Here is an 18,671-nt window from a genome sequence, read left to right on the forward strand (position 1 = left end):
TATTATATGCAACTGCAAGTGTTGACTCCCACAAGAGAGTAGCTCTCAGATCCAGAGTAGAAACTTCCCCATGCCTGGGGTTCCTATGCCAGGCTAGAGAAGAAGATTCAAGCCCCATAATTTGTCCCTTTCCATTCTTTGTCCCTGACACATAGGCCCTTTTGACCAGAAGACCAGCCATTATTTGTGGCTTAGGTCTATGGTCAACTGCCTATAACTCTGAGAAACAACGATGTTAAGGAAAATGTGTATCAGCTGGCATGCTCACTTCTGGAGCCCCCATGGGTCATTGGCAGCAGAAGTAGAAGAGTCCAGGGTCACAGTCATTCCTCTAATTTTGAGTGTAAAACCAAAATCACCCATGCAGAGGCCTCACAAGTATCTTCCTCTCAGCTCCTGGCCTAATAGCCTTTACACACCCTTGGCGGGGCTTTCCCAACCACGTGGGCCATCTTTCCACAAACAACTTGACCACCTCTGCTGCCATCAATACGCTCCAGATACACCCTGCCAAGAATCACCCAGCAAAAACTGAGCCAGGCAACTGGGGCCTCTTAGTGGCACAAATCCAGAGCAGTGAGGTAAGGGAGCAGGCCTTAGCCACTGCCCATGGGTGGATGGAAAGAAAGAGTCATCTTTGAAATGCAGGATCCTGACTGCAAATGACAGGCTGGCCTGGCATCACTGCAGGAAGATAAACGGGAGAGAAAGGAGGCCAGAAAAGGAGGGCTCTTTAGCCTTTGGAGGCACCTGGCTGCTTCTCAGTTAGCAGCAGGTTTTCATTCTCAATCCAAACTCCAGTTAAAGCAAGAGGAGGGAGATACAGGAATAAGAATATGGCACCCACTCCCTGCAACCCCAGCTACTCCCTTAACCCCAGCTACTCCTGATACCCTTTTAACCTGACTTTTAAACTGTTTTCACTTATGGATGTCATGCTCTAAATTATACGCCTGTGGCCAGATATAGGACCACAGATCACATACACTGGAATATTTTATAAGAAACTGTAATTTGATGACTAAAAAACTGATATGCTTCATATATTATATATGAGTGCAAATGTCATGCCACACAAAGCTATTTCAGTCCCTTTGAAAGTACGCTTTGCTGGTCTGGTTATATAAGGTAGGCCTGGCTGAGTGCAGTGACTCACACCTGTAATCCCAGCACTTTGGGAGGCCAAAGCGGGTGGATCACCTGAGGTCAGGAATTTGAGACCAGCCTGGCCAACATGGGTGAAACCCCATCTCTACTAAAAATACAAAAATTAGCCAGATGTGGTGGCGGGCACCTGTAATCCCAGCTACTCAAGAGGCTGAGGCAGGAGAATTGCTTGAACCTGGGAGACGGAGGTTGCAGTGAGCCGAGTCCACAACACTGCACTCCAGCCTGGGCAACATAGTGAGACTCCGTCTCAAAAAAAAAAAAAAAAAAAAAAGGTAGGCCTGATGGATGAAGAACTGAGTGAGTAGCCCACCCTGCAGCCATGCCCATCTACTGTCGACTCTCCAAAACCATCACTTAACTTTCAAGCTGCCAGGAAATGTCCTTCTGGCTGGAATATTCTCCCTTGAAATCCAGCTGATCTTTCAAGGTTCTCATCAAAATCTCCTCCCCCATGAAGCTGAGGTGAACCCAGCCCATTGTGTCTGGTCCCCATCACAGCAGATCTGACCTGCTCTGTTGCCAGTGGAGTGTGCATCTCACTTTCCACTTCAGATTGTGAGCACCTTGAGGGCAGTAACTATGTGATATTCCTCCATGTCCTCAGCTTTCAGCACAGCACCCGGCACATAATAGATGCTCATTACAGTTTGTTGAATTGATGCGCATACAATAAGTGCCTAATCAGGTTTTTATCTCTTCAGACAGAGTCTGGCTTTGTGCTACTTACATTCTAGGTGGAAATGAAAGAGCCAAGCTGGAGTAGAATTGGAGCTTATTTATTTGCAATTCCTTTCTCCTGCCATCAATTAGCAATTATTGTCCGACTCCCATTCTTCAACATAAAATATACTCGCATGCTCGTGCGTGTGCACACATACACATATACACCCTAAACTCTAAAGCCCTAAATTCCAGAATATGAGAAATAAAGTGTGGGGTGCAGATAGGATCTCGACAATTGCACTATTTCCTTACTGGTTTCTTATTACAATATTTTTTCATACATTAATTTATACTGAGATATTGGGCCTCCAGACAGTTCTTGGTCTTCCTGATTAGAATTGTATTTTTCCCAAGAAATTCTTTTAACAAAATTGGTTTAAAAATGACCACCATCAGCCCCGCTGGAATTTGCTATAAGGAGTCTTTGCCTGTATAAAAAAGTGGATTCCAATTTGTTTCTGGCTAGACTTGTCAAGACGCAAAGATCTTGCTTTAACATATCTGTGAGGCTGTTAAGTCTGTAGAGGGGTGGCTGCCAGGAAAACTGGCATATTAGTCAGGGACTGCAGCGTGAGCCCAGAGCCAGCCGTGTTCCAGAGTTCAGAGACACCAGAACTGAAAATGGGCACGTGGTTTCCATCACCCCAGCTCATGCCCTGTGTGCTCTAAGTGTCTCAAGGCCTCCCAGGGAATAGTTGTCTTTGGCTCCCATATCCAGCCTCCTTCCCTGACTCAGTGATGCCCCTCACCCTCCTTGTGCCACCTCAAGTGCCTTATGCCCCCATGTTTTGGCTCTTGTCCCTGGGGAAGCCTGTACTTGGAAAAGAGTCTAATGAACACATGTACCCTGAGCCCTCAATGGCAGGCAAAGGTTAACGCATCACACATCTCAATGTTAACAGCAGAGACTTAAGCCATAGGAATGAATCTCTAATTGTGGAATTCAGGCCTCAGTAAGGCCACTGGGAGAGGTATATAGAGGAGCAAGGACACTTCTCGATTAGGAATACTCCAGCAATAGGAAAGATGTGCTACAATGACTGGCCAAGATATTCAGCCCCAAAACATCAAGTGTATAATGAAGGACAAACCCAGCAGAGCAGTACCTGGTAGACGGCATAACCGATGCTAAGCATGCCCTGTCCTATCCGCTTCTGTCGCCTGCGATTTTTCTGCATCAGACCCAGCAGCACTGTACAGCAGGGTTCACCGATGCTCTCCTCCTGGTCCTCATCCACTTCATCCAAATGGATTTTGAACTGGGGATTGGTCCAGTAAGTGGCTGGAAGTCACCCAGGTGATGGTGGTTCCCCACATAGCGGGTGAGGAGATGAAGAAGAATAAAGTAAAAGGGAAGAAACTTGATCATCCTAATGAATGCACAGCTCTGTCCAAACTGTGCCTAGTAAGCAGGCCTCAGAAAGTGTTCTTTACAAGGTGGTCAGGCATTTCCTCCTACCTTCCTACACATCCACACACACAGACATATCGCATTGCATTTGGAAATGTGTGCTTGTCCATTTGATCAACCAGGAGCCCAGAAGTGCTTGATTGGGAATATTCAGGATCCCACGATCTGAGAGCTACACTGGGCAGCACTGCCTCCAAGTCTTCCTAGGGAAAGACTTAACATCACTTTGTTCTCAGCACTTGACCTGTGAAGGCAAACCTACCTTCTGGAGGAAGGGAGATCTCTGGGTAAAAAGCATGTCCCCAGGACAGTAGAGGAGAAAGTCCCTGAAGAGGTTAGCTACCAAAAAGGTCTCTCCCTGGCACTATTAAGACAACTACTCTTGCCATCTGATTGACACCTATTCTCCCTCTGAGAGGGCCCCAGCTGCAGAGCACAGCCTGCGGCACCCCTGAGAACTAATCTGCTGTCCGTCACCCCAGGGGCCTCACAGGATGGCTTCAGCGTTGCAGCCCGCTGACGAGACACACTTTCTTCAAGAGCAAGTCATTTAATAATGCATGAGGAATCACAATTGGCAATTAAGAAGCAGTCCTGCCACACCACGTATGGATATTGAAAAAGACTCCTTCATTTCAAAGATGGCTTTTTTAAAATCTCTCAGAATAGTAAGTACACAAGCCAAGGCATAGAGAGGTTAAAAGGATCATCCAAGGATATGCAGCAAGTCTATGACAGAGTCCAGTGGCAGAGCACAATTGCAGAAGACATGCCCGACAGGTGTCTCCACTCTAGGGCCTCAACAATTTCAAAAATGATGTGCCCTGGAGGAAAAAAGAAGTGGAAGGGCATGGGATTTTTCCTTACATCCTTTAAAGAAGAGTCCAACTTGGAAAATAACAAGGCATTCACAGGTGACCAAGAGCCATTGATCATCATTTTTCTTTACAGTAGGATTACTTATTCAATTCCACCTTCCCAGAATCCCCACTTCCAGTTTTTGGGGGGTTTTTTGTTTGCTTTGTTTTGTTTTTTTATTGCATTTTTTGTTTGTTTGTTTGTTTTAGGGCTCAAGTTTATGGATTTTAAAGCCAGATATCTGTGGATCCCATAGGAGACAGAAAAAAAAAATCTGTAATCGCCTATACTTCCATCACTACCAAAGGGCAGTAACTATCCATGTCTTCCTGACAGCTAGTTGGCAGCATGGATGGGATTGTGACTTGGTGCATGCAGATACCTTGGGCACCCCCTACAGTTCTGAGCTCCCAAAATGATCCATGCAAATTTCCTCCATGTTTTCTAAGAGCTTGCTAATGGTGAGCATATTTTAATTTCTCCCAAATGCAACATTACTGCAATCCATACATTTTTTGTTTACTCCTTAACAGTACTGGAGGAAGAGAATGGGCCATAAAAATAATACTCCCATTTATATAATGCTACACAGTTTACAAAATGCTTCCCTACACACTCTGTGTTCCAAGGCTCGCAGTGACCCAGTAAGGTTGGAAGGTCGAACCCCATCTGGAGGACTAGGAAACTGAAGCTCAGAAGAGGGAAATGCCCTTCCCAGGGTCTAAATCAAGCAACAATGGCAGGATATGGACCCCTTTCCTTCCTTTCTGTTCAGCACTCTGGTCATAGCTGCCTGAACTGGGAGCTTTGGGTTGGATGGGCGATGAAAGAAGAGAGAACTTGTCAAGACCCAGCACTGCACCCAGGTGGGGTTTTATTCTAATGCTGCTTCCCTAGCACTGAACACAGTCCTGCAGTGAGCTCTGTCATGAGAAGAAAGTGACTGGCCCTGCCCCATGCGCCTACAGTCTAAGTCAATCAACAGATCAACAGCAACCGGGCAGGGAGCGTGGGGAGCAGGAGGTGAAAAGTAGAGAGAGCAGGATTTGCTTTTCTTCATTTCTCCTTAGAGATGTGGGGCTGTTTTCCTGAGTTTCTTCATCAGGTGCTGCCTCAGCTGATTCAACCTAGGAAGAGCCTACACAGGGACACATTAGTGATCTTCTGTGAGCCAGGAAGGCTTCCCACCTTTCACCAGGTGAGGACCCAGGGTTAGTGCGGAGGCCATGCTTTGCACCATACTATCTCCAACAGGGACTGAGTCGCCATGACATGCATGCCCTGTGTGTGGCCATCATGGCCCACACTGTCTTTGCCCCTCCACCTCCAACTCAGGCACAAACACACAGTGAAACAGCAGCTGTAATGGATGCAGTCTATTGAAATAGCAGATGTTGTACCCGTGTTCCCCTAGCGCACCATCAGCCACTCTGTCCCAGAGGTCAGCAGGATGACTGTTAGCCAGCTGGGTCGGGGGAGGGGAGTGGGGAGGAAGGGGCAAAAGCCCAAGGGAAGAACAGGAGGTCTTAGCGTAAGGTGCCAAGAGCAGGGTTAGTGTGGAAAGCACGTCCTTTGGGGGCAGGGCGGGTGGGTGAAGCAGGGATGGTTTGAACACACGGTTCAGGCTGCAGCTGAGTGGCTGCAGAGCCACTGCCCACCCTCACAACCCTGGCCTCCAAGCCCTAGGGAGAAGCAGGGCCTCCAGAGGGTGCCCAGAAGTCAAAGTCCAAAGGCCTTATCCAAAGATTAACATATAGGGCTGGGCACGGTGGCTCACAACTGTAATCCCAGAACTTTGGGAGGCCGAGGTGGGTGGATCACTTGAGCCTAGGAGTTCGAGACCAGCTGGGCAACATGGTGAGACCCTGTCTCTACAAAAAAATTTTTTAAAAATTAGCCAGGCATGGTGGTGCATGCCTGTGGTCCCAGCTACTAAGAAGGCTGAGGTGAGAGGATCACTTGAGCCCAGGAGGCGGAGGTTGTGATGAGCAGAGATCGTGCCACTACGCTCCAACCTGGGCAACAAAGCAAGGCCCTGTCTCAAAAAAGTACACAAAATAGCAACAAAAAATTACATAAAGTGACCCAGCTCAGGGAGGATAAGCTGGAGGAGGTTGGGCCGAGGCAGCCCTTCACCTTACCTGGGTAGTTCTGGCAGCCCCCAGCTGTGGAGCCCCGGGTCCAGCGGCCGTTGAACAGGACCAGGTTCCATTTGTGCAGCTCCTCGCTACTCAGAGAGTCCGGGGACAGGTTGCAGATCTCCAACCGAGAGAACTGCCTCACGAAATCCGAAAGTGACATCCTGGGGCAGAGGCACCAGAGGGCTCTCAGTGAAGAGGGCTGGGTTGTGATTAAAGGCACGCATACCGGGCACGGGAAGGAGCCGTGGCACAGGCCCTAGAGGCCGTGGGCTAGCTTGATCTTTGCTACAGCACACTGATACAAACACGCAGAGACAACAGTCCACATTCTTCACTAGCGCTAGCTTCTTAGCTCTTATAGGCCCCCCCCCCCGCCACATATCTTAACAACCAAGCAAAGGATCTGAACTGTAAACTGCAAAAGACCGCAGGAGGTCATCTCAACAAAGCCTCTGCCTCTAGATTGGGTTAAGTCTGAGCTCACAAGAGGTTTCTTTTTGTTTAATTCTGAGTGATGTCCAGCTAAGCCGTACCATATTCAAGGAGTATCCTTATTATCTTCCTTAGCTCACTAGCAAAGGAAGTTCTCCCATATTGATGGTAGGTAAATCTTAGCTTAAAGAGATAGAAGCAGTGCTCTCAGTTCATTGGAAAGATAATAGAACTGAGAAAGACAGGCTGATAGCTAAGCCAGGTTGAGGGCCCAGATATCATGGTTTCAGTGCTATAGACATGCTGGTATAGAGGTGGAATTATACCAGGACAAAAGGAGGAGAAGAATGAATTCACCATGGTCAGGAACCATGTCACCTTCCTAGAAGGCCCAGACACCTCGAGTTCACATCAGAACTGAAAATGGACCCATCACCAATGGGACAGCGCTTCAGCAGAAAACTCTCTCACCAGAATTCTCCATCCTCAACTTTCTTGTCCAGTTCTTCCTTCCGCCGGGGGTCTATGTGATTCCACTCTGGTGCACTGAGGGGAAAACAAGCAGAGGTGCTCGCTCCTGAGAGGTTCTACACACAGGGCAAGCGGTTTACTGCAGCTAAGCTTCCCCCTAAGAGCCAGAAACAAAATACCAAAAGCACTGCAGGCAGACAGAAAGGCAGAATGGACAGTGTGGGGCGAGCACACTGTCTGGGGAAGGGACACAGACCCAGGACACGGACTCCAAGGGCACTAGCAGGGTGGCCTTGGACATGCGACAGAACATTATGGCTCAAACATTATGCTCTAATTTTTACTCTGTAGGGCAAATTTGACATTTCTAATTAAGACTCCCAGGCCCCTGTTCGCAGGAATGGGAAGGCCCAGGAGGGGACGTGGATGATTTCTTGTCACTAGAAAGGCAGGCACTCCAGTACCCATTAGTCACTTATCACTCTGGCTTATCCAGCAGTCTGGGGTGAATATGCTGACAGAGTCTAACCAGCTCTGGGGACATGGACATGGTTCACTTCCTCATACCTGCGAGAATGATCATCCAGCCCAGTTTTATGGCAATTTCCCAGAAGTAACGTCACCCTGTGAGACCTCCTGCTGGTGGCCTTTCAAGGGCAATATCTATGCGCTTTGTTTGAATGCCATCTCCAGCTTCCTGACCTTTACAAAGTTAGGTTTTCCTGAAATATGTGTGTGACATCTAAGTAACAGAGCAGTATCAAGATCCATCTTTAAAAAAAAAAAAAAAAAAAAATCCCTGCCTGAATACCTTCAGCAAAACCTAAGCACCTTCTCTCCCCAGCATAAGAGCTGGGGCACACTCCAGCCCAGCCTCTCCCTCCAGGCTAGGCTTTAAGACCCGGGGGGTCAGCACGACAGTTCCCAGGGCCTCTTCAATTCATTGAAACATTAATTTGATTAAAACCAAATCTCAGAATGTGCTTGTTACAAGCAAAGATTAGGGCAGGAGTTGGAAAATTCTAGATCTGACCTACTGCTCCAATTTTTTTTTTTTTTTAAGTAAAATCTCACTAATCCCTGGGCTGAGCTTAGGGATGTTGCCTCAGAGATTCGGCACCCTCCTTCTCCAACAGCTGATATATATAACTATCCCAGGTTGCATCTCCAGCTGGTAGGGCCTCTAGGACTTGACAGTCACCACCTCCCACCTGCCAGGGAGCGCGTGCTCAGGGAAAGGTGAGAAAGTCAAGCCGTTTGGACAGCTCGGTAGTGGCTTTTGGTAAGAATGGCCCAAATTCAGGGTTTCAATTTCACGTGGCCCTGTCATCCTTTTAGGGAAGTTGGTGGAACTGAGGTTTTGGGTTTTGCTCAATCTTAGGCAGTAGAATGAAAAATCCTTCCTACAGGAGGCTCATGCGTGGCCCTAGAGACACGTGTTTCTTCGTGACACAACCCTGAAGGGAGTTACTGCCCCTCTGCACAGTCATGAGCAGTCAGGATGCTGTGATTAAATGTGGCGATGTCCCCTTCGAAAGCCCTGGTGGCATCACAGAGTACCGACAGCACTTGAGGATTAAGGATGTATTGGAAGGGAGCATTATTGTGACCATTTTCATTTCTGGTGGTTTTTTGTCCATGAGACTGACTAATTATTTTTGTTGTTGTTTTATGGAGTCTCGCTCTGTTGCCCAAGCTGGAATGCAGTGGCCCAATCTCGGCTCACTGCAACCTCCACCTCCTGGGTTCAAGCGATTTCCAGCTAATTTTTGTACTTTTAGTAGAGACGGGGTTTCACCATGTTGGTCAGGCTGGTCTCGAACTCCTGAACTCAAGTGATCCACCCACCTAGGCCTCCCAAAGTGTTAGGATTACAGGCGTGAGCCACTGTACCCAGCTGAGACTGGCTAATTCTAATTCCTCCCCCACACTAACCTGCCTCCCCCAGGCCAGCTGTGCTCACTGGACAGAAACTACCCCATGCTTTCCACCCTCCTGCATCATGGGGACATGGATTCCAGGGCACAGCTGTCCTGGGACATCACCACCTCTGACCGACTTTCCCTCATCAGCAGAGAGGCCTGCCCGAGAGGAGTCTCTCCAGTCAGTGATCAAACGTGCCCAGGGCAGGAGCGAGTGCCACTGCCTCGTTCATCACTGCTGCCGGGGCCCAGGGCTCCTAGGGTCAAATTTCATTTTCTCAGCATCCTTGTTTCTTCTTGATACTGAGGGGTTTGGCCTTTGTCAGAGTGTCCAGTGTTTGTGGAGTGGAAAGAAACAGACTGTGAGTGATCGATTTGACCTTTGGACCAGCACGGCGTGTCAGGTAAAAAACACAAAAACCTTTCAGCGCAAAGCAAAATTCCACAGAGCCGCCAAACTTTCAAATGCCAAAGCAGAAAGCCAGAATCGAAGACTACGGCCCAGTGGTTTTTATTTTGCTTTTCCCAGCCTGGATCCATTTAATACTCTTTTCTGAACACACTGTGTGATCTGCAGACAGGACGTGCTGCTGAACTCACTGTGACATCGATCTCGTTATTGTGTGTTTTACACGACACCCTTCCGCAGAGGGAGAGATGATTGGAGAAGTGGGGGAAAGAAACCTACTCATCGCTCCAGGCTCCCGACCACTCCACTTCACCCCATGGATTCCTGAGTCTGATCAGCTTCTCTGGATGGCCCTGGAAATCGACCTGCAAATTCCACACACAGAAAAGTGACTGAATTACTATGCTCCTGTTGCCTTGCAGGCACGTCTGCACCTGAGAGGATCTGCATTAAATTTTTCAGATGTCCCTAGAGGACCACACTTTTATTTTCCTTTAATGCATCTTTTCAGGCTTGGGCCAAGTACCTTCATAATTTGTTTGAATAAATGAAGTATTTTTCATAATTTATTTGAATAAATGAAGTGAGTCTAGCCCAAAAACAAGCTTATGTCTGCTTTAACTCAGATTTAGATTTTATAGTTGACTAAGATTGACTGAGCTCTTAATACGTGAGACCTAATGATAATAAACGCCCTCCAAACAAACACCAAAGCACAGCAATTAACATTTATTGAGCAGGTACTATAGACGAGGTGTTGTGCTAAGCATTTTAGATGCTTTATTGCCTCATTTAACACTCACGACAACCCTGAGAAGATAAAGAATTATCTTCATTTCATAGCTCAAAAATCTGAGACTTAAAGAAGTTAAGCTATCCAAGATTATCTAGTTAGTAAGTGGTGAACGCAGGCCGGGAACCCAGGCAGGCTGTTTCCAAAGCCCAAACTCCTAAATCCACATTTACTGCTTTCCCCTATTTATTGAACACTCAAGCATAAACCCCTTGGGACCCTGCACACACACTGGCATTCACATATGTACATGCCAACTGCATAGGCTGTTAGGTCCTCGTTGTCTTCATTTCCTGTGTACCCCCCAACTCGCCTAGCCCAATGTTTGCACGTATATGTTCAATTCCCATTTATGAGATTAACTTCATTAAAGAGCATATTTGGGCCAGGCATGGTGGCCCATGCCTGTGATCCCAGCACTTTGGGAAGCCAAGTTGGGCAGATCATGAGGTCAGGAGATCGAGACCATCCTAGCCAACATGGTGAAACCCCATCTCTACTAAAAATTCAAAAAAAATAATTAGCCGGGCATGGTGGCGCATGCCTGTAATCCCAGCTACTCGGGAGGCTGAGGCAGGAGAATCACTTGAACCAGGGAGTCGGAGGTTGCAGTGAGCCGAGATCGTGCCACTGCACTCCAGCCTGGCAATAGAGCAAGACTCCATCTAAAAAAAAAAAGAAAAGAAAAGAAAAGAAAAAAGAAAAGCATATTTATGAAACACAAACACATGTAAAGAACATCTGTTTCATTTAACTCTATTTATTTATTTATTTTTGAGAGAGGGCCTCTCTCTGCCACCCAGGCAGGAGTGACGTGGTGTGATCACTGCAGGCTTAACCACCCACCCGGGCTCAAGTGATCCTCCCACCTCAGCCTCCCGAGTAGTTGGAACTACAGGCACACCCTACCATGCCTGGCTGATTTCACTTAAATAAATAACAAGAGGTGGGACATTCATTGCATTTCCCTTTCTGCCTTGGCCATTGGGAAGCCCAAAGAAAAATTAATTTCTCAATTATAGCACTGTCTTCAGCCTGGATTGATGTGTTTTACTGTAGTTGTGTGGTTTTGTCATGTCTGTTCTTTTAATGGTAAACCACCAGCTGGGCATGGTGGCTCACACCTGTAATTTCAGCACTTCGGGAGGCCGAGGCAGGAGCATGGCTTGAACCCAGGAATTCAAGACCAGCCTGGGCAATATAGAGACACTCTGTCTCTATGAAAATTTTTAAAAATTAATAATTAGCCAGGCGTGATGGCACTTGCCTGTAGTGCCAGCTACTTGGGAGGCTGAAGCAGGAGGGTCACTTGAGCCCAGGAAGTCGAGGCTACAGTGAGCCAAGATCATGCAACTGCAGTTCCGCCTGGGCAATGGAGCAAGACCTTGTCTCTAAATAAATACATAAATAAATAAATAAAATCATTGTAAGCCACCTTAAATCCTTTTTGAAAGAAGACACAATGTAGGAAATAAAAATAATGAATAGTATAGCCCAAGTTTTTTCCTCGGGTTGGAGAGTGAGGAGTACTTGCATGCCTTTCCATGACTCTACCCCACCCTAAAAGCTGGGACTACTGCCCCTTTTCCCTTTTTGGGATTTTGTGAGTTCCCACTGTTTTGCCCACACAACCATATTTTTTGGAAGGTCTGTAGAATCCAACTGACAATCTCTACAGCTTTCCTGGCCGCATCTAAGAAGAGCGCTTGCATTTAGTTAGAACCTATTGAGCAAAAGCTCAGAGAGGTTACATTGTCCATCTTCAAGTGAGTAAGAGTCAGAAGAATCCTTCTTTTATTGTTGTTGTTTTAGAAAAAAAAAAATTTAATTTTTTTGTAGCGATGAGGTCTTACTATGTTGCCCAGGAATGGTCCTGAACTCCTGGCCCCAAGTAATCTTCCCGCTTCGGCCTCCCAAAGTGCTGGGATTACAGGTGTGAGCCACTGCACCTGGCCAGAAGAGCTGTTCTAATGGGCAAGAGCTAGTGCTCATCTGTGGTGTCAGGTGTTCTGTGCAGGCGAGTGCACCCCAACATGGCAGTGACGCTCAAAAGCCAATTCCAAACCTTCTAGTAGTAATCACCTCTTTCCTCCCTTGGATTCATGGAAATATTATCACGTTACCTTCCCCCCCACACACACAATTTTACCTCTTCAACTCCAGTGACAGAGTACGCATGACTCTTAACCAGCTTCTGGCTGGTGATGGCTTCGGCTTCGGCTGCACTGGAGACCTGGGTAGAGGAGAAAGTCCACTCAGAGTGGCTGACCCTGACCTCTCAGGGGCCAGCCTTAGAATGCTGTCCAAGGACACACTACACAGCCACTGGGGGCTTCAGTGTGGGACTGGGGTGCAGCGTGGCAATGAATCTCAGGTAAATAGAGTCATCTCCATCCAGACTCCCTCTTTAATTAGGCCTGCAGTTCCAGGCCAGTGGAGGTGCCTGCCAAGCCTGGAAGACAATTTACCAGCCTTCAAAATGCCACCAAGAAACTGGGAAGTCGTTTATTCTCTGAGAGTGACCCCCCAGCTGCCTGAAGAAGGCTAATTCTCCATGCTGATGGCTCTGGACAGGTCCCAGTCCTCCAAAGTTCTCCCTGAGTGGACTCCTCATTACCCTTCCCATTTCCTCAGCACCCCCTCTCTCATGCCCCATACCACCCCTTCACCAAAAACCACATCTCCTGCTGGGGTTTGCAGAGAGAGGAAAAAGGGAGGATCTCCTCACTTTGTCGTTCACATTTCTAAAATCACCAGGTAAGGACAAGAGAGGAAGACAGGGCAACCAGAGGGCAGCTGGTCGCAGGAGCCTGAGCTGGTGACAGGACCTCAGGGCTGGGGGCCTCCAGCCTCTGGTTTCCACAGCCACCTTGGGAATCCACACAGCTCAGCCTCCCGTCCAGCCACAACCTCTGGTTTCAGAACTTCTCTTTCCTTCAGGGATCTCAAGATCCATCAGGTATCATCAGTCATCACATTTGTTTTCCAAAACCTCAAGATTATTTAGCAAAAAGCGGGTAGAAAATGGGGGGCCTAGGATCCAGGGATCCTAGGCTATGTTCTTAGGGCCATTCCAGCAGTACTGAAGGGGTTCTAACAACGAGAGGGAAACTGGGGCTCCTGCAATGCAACTAACCCCGGTTCCTACCCACTAATTAAGTCTTCACCAGCCCCTCATGTGCAGGCCTGTGTGTTACCAGACTTGCCCACTAAGCCTCAGACTCTGCTCTGACCCAAAGCCTTCCTAGGCCTCTCTCCCACTGTCTCATCCCTTCCCTACCACACAAGGGGTAGCAGTAGGGGGAGGTGGGGCAGTAGAGAAGCCATATGCCTCACATCAATGGAGCAGCCTAGCAGAGACCCCGCACGCAGGGCCTTCCGGATGATCTGATATAGATTGGCTGGTGGTTTCTTCAGGTCATAAAACTCAGAGATGCCACCTGTGAAATCCTCAAACCCCTCCACCGTAGAGCCTCCAGCGAGAGCCTCATAACAACCATTGAGCCTATTGGAAAAGAAAGAACACATGCTCCATTAGCACCCCCAGCAAGGAGACCCAGGGACTGGGGACCGGGACAGTGCTAGGACACACTGTGGCCTGGAAGATAAAGAAGGGCTGTTTGCCAGTTTTGCCTATGGGCCAGGAAGCTGCTTAGGCCACTGTTTTGTGTGCCCAGCTCAGCACTTCACTAGGAACTGACCTCAGCCAACCTGTCTCCAGCCACCACCTCCTTTACAAAGCCAAGGGCAACCCCTCCAGAGCTGGCCCCAGCTGCTTGGGTTTCTGGGGCTGGAGGCACAGATGGGGAGAAGGAGAACTTTCCCTCAAGGCTGAGACGCATCTGCTGAGGCTTGCTGGGAAATAGGACTGGAAAGGAACTGGGGTTGCAGAAAAGGGTATCAGTAAACAAAAGTAATTAAAAGAACCCCAGAGAAGGTTCTGAACATCAAACGCTGGTGAGAAGAACTCCTGAGGAAAGAGCAGACACTTTGTTGAGTTTGGTGTCTAGTACATTTGTTTTAGTATTCTTCATCATTCTTTTAAACATTTACGTTGCCCCAGGAACCTACCTTGGGATTTGAAAGAGGAAAAGCTCAGGCCCAGAGGGGCAGGGAGGCTGGCCCCACCACATACACATTCACCCGAGGCAGAGCTGAGATGCTAAACTCCCGGCCCAGATGTCTGTTTCTCTTAGTTACTGAAAAATGCTCTCTCTCCAGCTCATGGGGGTCTGGATGCTGGGAAAGACTTGGCCATGATGCCCTGAGTTTGGGGTGGGGAGGCAGACGTGGGAGGGACAGCTTTCAGGGAGGCTCTGGCATCTCCCAGCTCCTGGCTTTTCCCACTTACTTGGCATAGGCTTTCTCCAGCAGGGCACTCCAGAATTCATTGCCTTGTTCCGAGTGTAGGAAGAGCAGCTGTCCGTTCTTGGTGGGCAGCCTGTCATCAATGACCACCTCCACCCACTCTCCGTACTGCCAGAACTGGGGAGGGGGGACACAGCGGCAGCTCACATGAATAAGCAGATGTGTAAAGGGAGTCCCTCCAGGGGACGTCACGTGGGGACTCTGTGCCATCAGTGTTCGAGTCTTGGCTCCGTAGGAGCAGGACATGTGTCCGCCTTATCTGTGCACACAGGAGACGCCAGATGAACCCGGGAACATCTAGTCCAGGGTCTGCGTTTGTGCATCAGAGAACTTGCCCAGCGCCACCCAGTGGCAGCAGGAAGTGATTCAGACCCACACCTGACCCTCAGTCCACAGTGCTTTCCGCGAGGCCACATGGCCTGGGGGAGCTGGGAAGAGGACGGATGTGTGGATATCTGGATGGATGCATTAAAGCAGAGGTTCTCAGACTGAAGTGTGCATCACAGTCACCTAGAGGGATTGTTAAGACATAGGTCACTGTGCCCCAAACCCAGAATTTCTGACGCAGTGGATCTGCGGTGAGCCCTAAGAGTACGGAAAGAAGCGACAAAGGGCCGGAGCAGAGCACAGTACCTGAAAGTGAAAGATTCCCGCATAGTTCTCCTGGAAGTCCTGGTCCCTGGGAACCACCCGGTAAAGCAGCTCTTCATTCAGGGTCAGGGAGGCAATGGCAGCCAGAAGCCAGCAGTCACCTGCGCAGTGTCACGGGGGACACAGATTGGTCAGGCCCAGCCTGCAGGGGCCCTGCTTTCTCTGACCCTGTCCCATTCAACCCAGAGTCCCCATCGCCACATTCCCTTCTAAGTCAGGTAGACTTTCCTCCTCCAGTGCTGGAAATGCACCCCCAGCCATCAGCTTCCCCCCCCTCCGTGGGATTTCTTTACTCCGGAGTGGATCCTCTGCTCCTCCCTGTGGCTGCCCCCTCCCCCACATGCTGATCATTTCCCCACTCCTACACACTCAGCCAGTGGAGTGGAAAAGAAAAGAAAAGAAGAGGGGAGGGAAGGGGAGGGGAGGGGACAGGAGAGGAGAGGAGAGGAGAGGGAAAAGAAAAAAAGAAAAAAGAAAAGAAAAGAAAAGAAAAAAGAAAATTGGTGCCTTTGGTCCCCTATTAGCAGCTCTGATTAAGTTGCTTGAGGGAAACATTGAAGCTGTTAATCCAATCTATGATGTGTACATGTAAGAGGGTGTGTGTGTGTGTGTGTGTGTGTGTGTGTGTGTGTGTTCCTTGCCCCTCCTGACCTTGGATAATGGAGAGCTGGCTCTGCGTGGTCTGTTTACAGTATTGCCTTTTCTTGTTTCAGAGTTCACCAGGAGAGCCTTGATGCCTCATTGCTAAAGCTCCCTTGAGATACTGCTTAGCATTAAATCATCATAATTTGAGGCAGAAGAAATAAAAGTAAGAGAGGTTACAAATCCTGGGTTTTGGTGTTGGTCACATTGGAGACTCAAGGAAATGCAGAATAAAACAGAAAACTCCTTTCTGTGCAAGTTGGGACCCACCACACTGATGCCACTGAGTGGCACTTCCCTGGGAGGCATCGTTGTCCCTTGCAGTGTCAACTTCAAAAGAAGCAGCACGGGCCCCAGGCACCGCTGCCTACCTTAGCATCCTATGGCGAATCTATCATCCTGGAAGTGATGTAACTTTGCTCACCTCTACTTATTTTCTTATTCCACACCAGCTGCTGAGGTCTCAGTGTCCTCAAGGGTGCTTTTCATCATGTGAAAGGCTATTGCATCTTTCTGGCCCTGTACTACTTCTTTCCAGCTTCACTGTAGATCCCTAGCTCTAGGAGTCTAAGATTTGGTGAACAAGTCCCTGTTTCTCCTATTCATTCCATTCAAACAGCTCCAAAATCCTGCCTGTGCATCTTAGCCTTTATCTTTTCCATATAAACGATCTGAATCTTTTCAATGTGTGTTCAGTTGGAAGGCCCTTCAACCTTTTAGAGACCATCTGTGGACCTTGTCTCACTCTAAGTTTTCTTTTAACACTGTGGCCAGAGCTATATACATATTCTAGGTGTGAACACGTTATGGTTTTCTCAGAAAACCTGTTGCCTGAGCAAGCAGTAAGCCAGGAACCCACATCTGAGGAGCCATCATCTCCATCATCACTCAGAATTGCTCCATCACCAGGTCATCCTAGAAAGCCCTGGCCTCTGTCTGCCTGGATCTTTCCCAACAAAGTCGTTCATGATCTGAACCCAAATTAATTAATTCCTCTCTCTCTCTCCCTCTCTGTCTGTCTCTCTCTCTCTCTCTCTCTCTCACTCTCTCGCTTTTGCTGTGTCTCTCTCTCTCACTCGCTCGCTCTCTCTCTCTCTCTGTCTCACACATACACATACTCATTTGTTTCTTTTTCTTTCAAGAGACAGGGTCTTGCTCTGTTGCCCAGGCTGGAGTACAGTAGCACCATCATGGCTCGCTGCAGCCCCAACCTCCTAGTCTCAAGCAATTCTCCCACCTCAGCCTCCTGAGTCACTGGAACTACAGGTGCATGCCATCATGCCTGGTTAATTTTTTTTTAATTTTTTCATAGAGACAGGATCCTACTATGTTGCCCACACTGGTCTTGAATTCCTAGACTCAAGTGATCCTCCCATCTTAGCCTCCCAAAGTGCTGGGATTACAGGTGTAAGCCACCATGCCTGGCCATATTACTTTCTGAAGAGCTTTTCTGATCCAGGAGGCAACCTGCTTCCTGCCCCATTCTCTCACCAGGCTCTCCTTCACAGACAAACACTATCTTCCTAATGGTAACAGGGCTCCTAGGTGAGACTAGACCTGGTAGTCGAGGGAAACAGAGTTGATGTGGATGGGCCGGCATGAGTTATGTTGCTTCTCACCAAAGAAGCCTCAAGCAGGGCAGTATCTCATTAAAAGGCAACTTCCAAATATTGAGCAAAATAACACAGTGTCCTCCTCCCACCAGCTCCTCTCAGCCCATTTTTCTTCTCTGAACACCTGTGATCATGTCACTCCCCTGCTCGAAATCTTGCGACTGTCCTCCATTGCTCACCAATGAAATACAACCTAACAGGGCATCAACACCATTCACAAAATGACTCCAACCTACTTCTCCAGTCTTTTTCCTATTATACTCCCCGCTATGAATCTAATCTCCCAATCAAACTTGGATATGTACAAAACATACCCTGGTCTTTTTCACTGATGTGATCTTCCTTGTTTGTTCCCTCTGCTTGCAAACTTCTTGCTGAATCTTACCCCTTCTCCATGAAGCTTTCTCTGATACCTCCTACCCTCCAGCCAGAAGTCACCTCTTTTTTGGTATGTGTCCTAAAGACCTTATATTTTACGCTTCTCTTGCAGAGTTACCACAAGCTGCCTCAGATCACGATTCGCACCCAGACTGGCCTCAAAACTCCAATCATGCATCAACTCCTTGGCAGAGCTTTCCTTACCCCTACCCCTGGCCTGTCTTACCAGTGCCAAGCCCTTCCTCCTCACACCTCCCCAGCAAGTTCTAAGGCCACTTGATTACATCTGTTTTTCTCTCTCCCCCATCCCTCTCTGACCTCTTCTTGCAAAGCAGCAATGTGGATTCACTCATCTCAGCATCCCCAGCAGGTGGCTGACACATAGAAGCAGCTCAACGGATGTTTGATGAATAAAAACAAATAAGCAGATGACCACATGAATCAATGAATCATATTTTGTTCTGCAAATCTCCAACAGCATCTTACATATATTTGCACCTCAACCTCCCAAGTCTGTGGGGAAGTGGCATTCAACAAGAATCTGCATCAAACCTGACAGATTTCACTTTCACCAGCATCAGGCAGAGGGAGATAAACAAGGTAAGGCAAGCGCAGAAGCCCAGTCCTCTGGGGAGTGAAGGGGGCGACTGCTCTGCGACACCTCTAAAGCAAGTGGCTTCTCAAAGAGA

At 48.3% G+C, this 18,671-nt stretch overlaps 1 protein-coding gene across 1 annotated transcript in view; it reads right to left on the reverse strand.

Annotated features, from left to right (window-relative positions):
• CAPN8 (calpain 8) overlaps positions 1-18,671 on the reverse strand; it is a 70,953-nt gene that overhangs the window by 21,724 nt on the left and 30,558 nt on the right. Inside the window, exons 3-10 of the mRNA XM_032136589.2 lie at positions 15,332-15,450; positions 14,682-14,815; positions 13,667-13,835; positions 12,480-12,563; positions 9,817-9,902; positions 7,207-7,281; positions 6,304-6,464; positions 3,000-3,175 (exon numbers count right to left, since the gene is read on the reverse strand). Of these exons, the coding sequence (XP_031992480.1) occupies positions 3,000-3,175; positions 6,304-6,464; positions 7,207-7,281; positions 9,817-9,902; positions 12,480-12,563; positions 13,667-13,835; positions 14,682-14,815; positions 15,332-15,450 (1,004 nt within the window). The remainder of the gene's footprint in view (positions 1-2,999; positions 3,176-6,303; positions 6,465-7,206; positions 7,282-9,816; positions 9,903-12,479; positions 12,564-13,666; positions 13,836-14,681; positions 14,816-15,331; positions 15,451-18,671) is intronic.

The sequence above is a fragment of the Hylobates moloch genome, unplaced genomic scaffold, assembly GCF_009828535.3.
Source record: "Hylobates moloch isolate HMO894 unplaced genomic scaffold, HMol_V3 SCAFFOLD_18, whole genome shotgun sequence".
NCBI lineage: Eukaryota > Metazoa > Chordata > Mammalia > Primates > Hylobatidae > Hylobates > Hylobates moloch.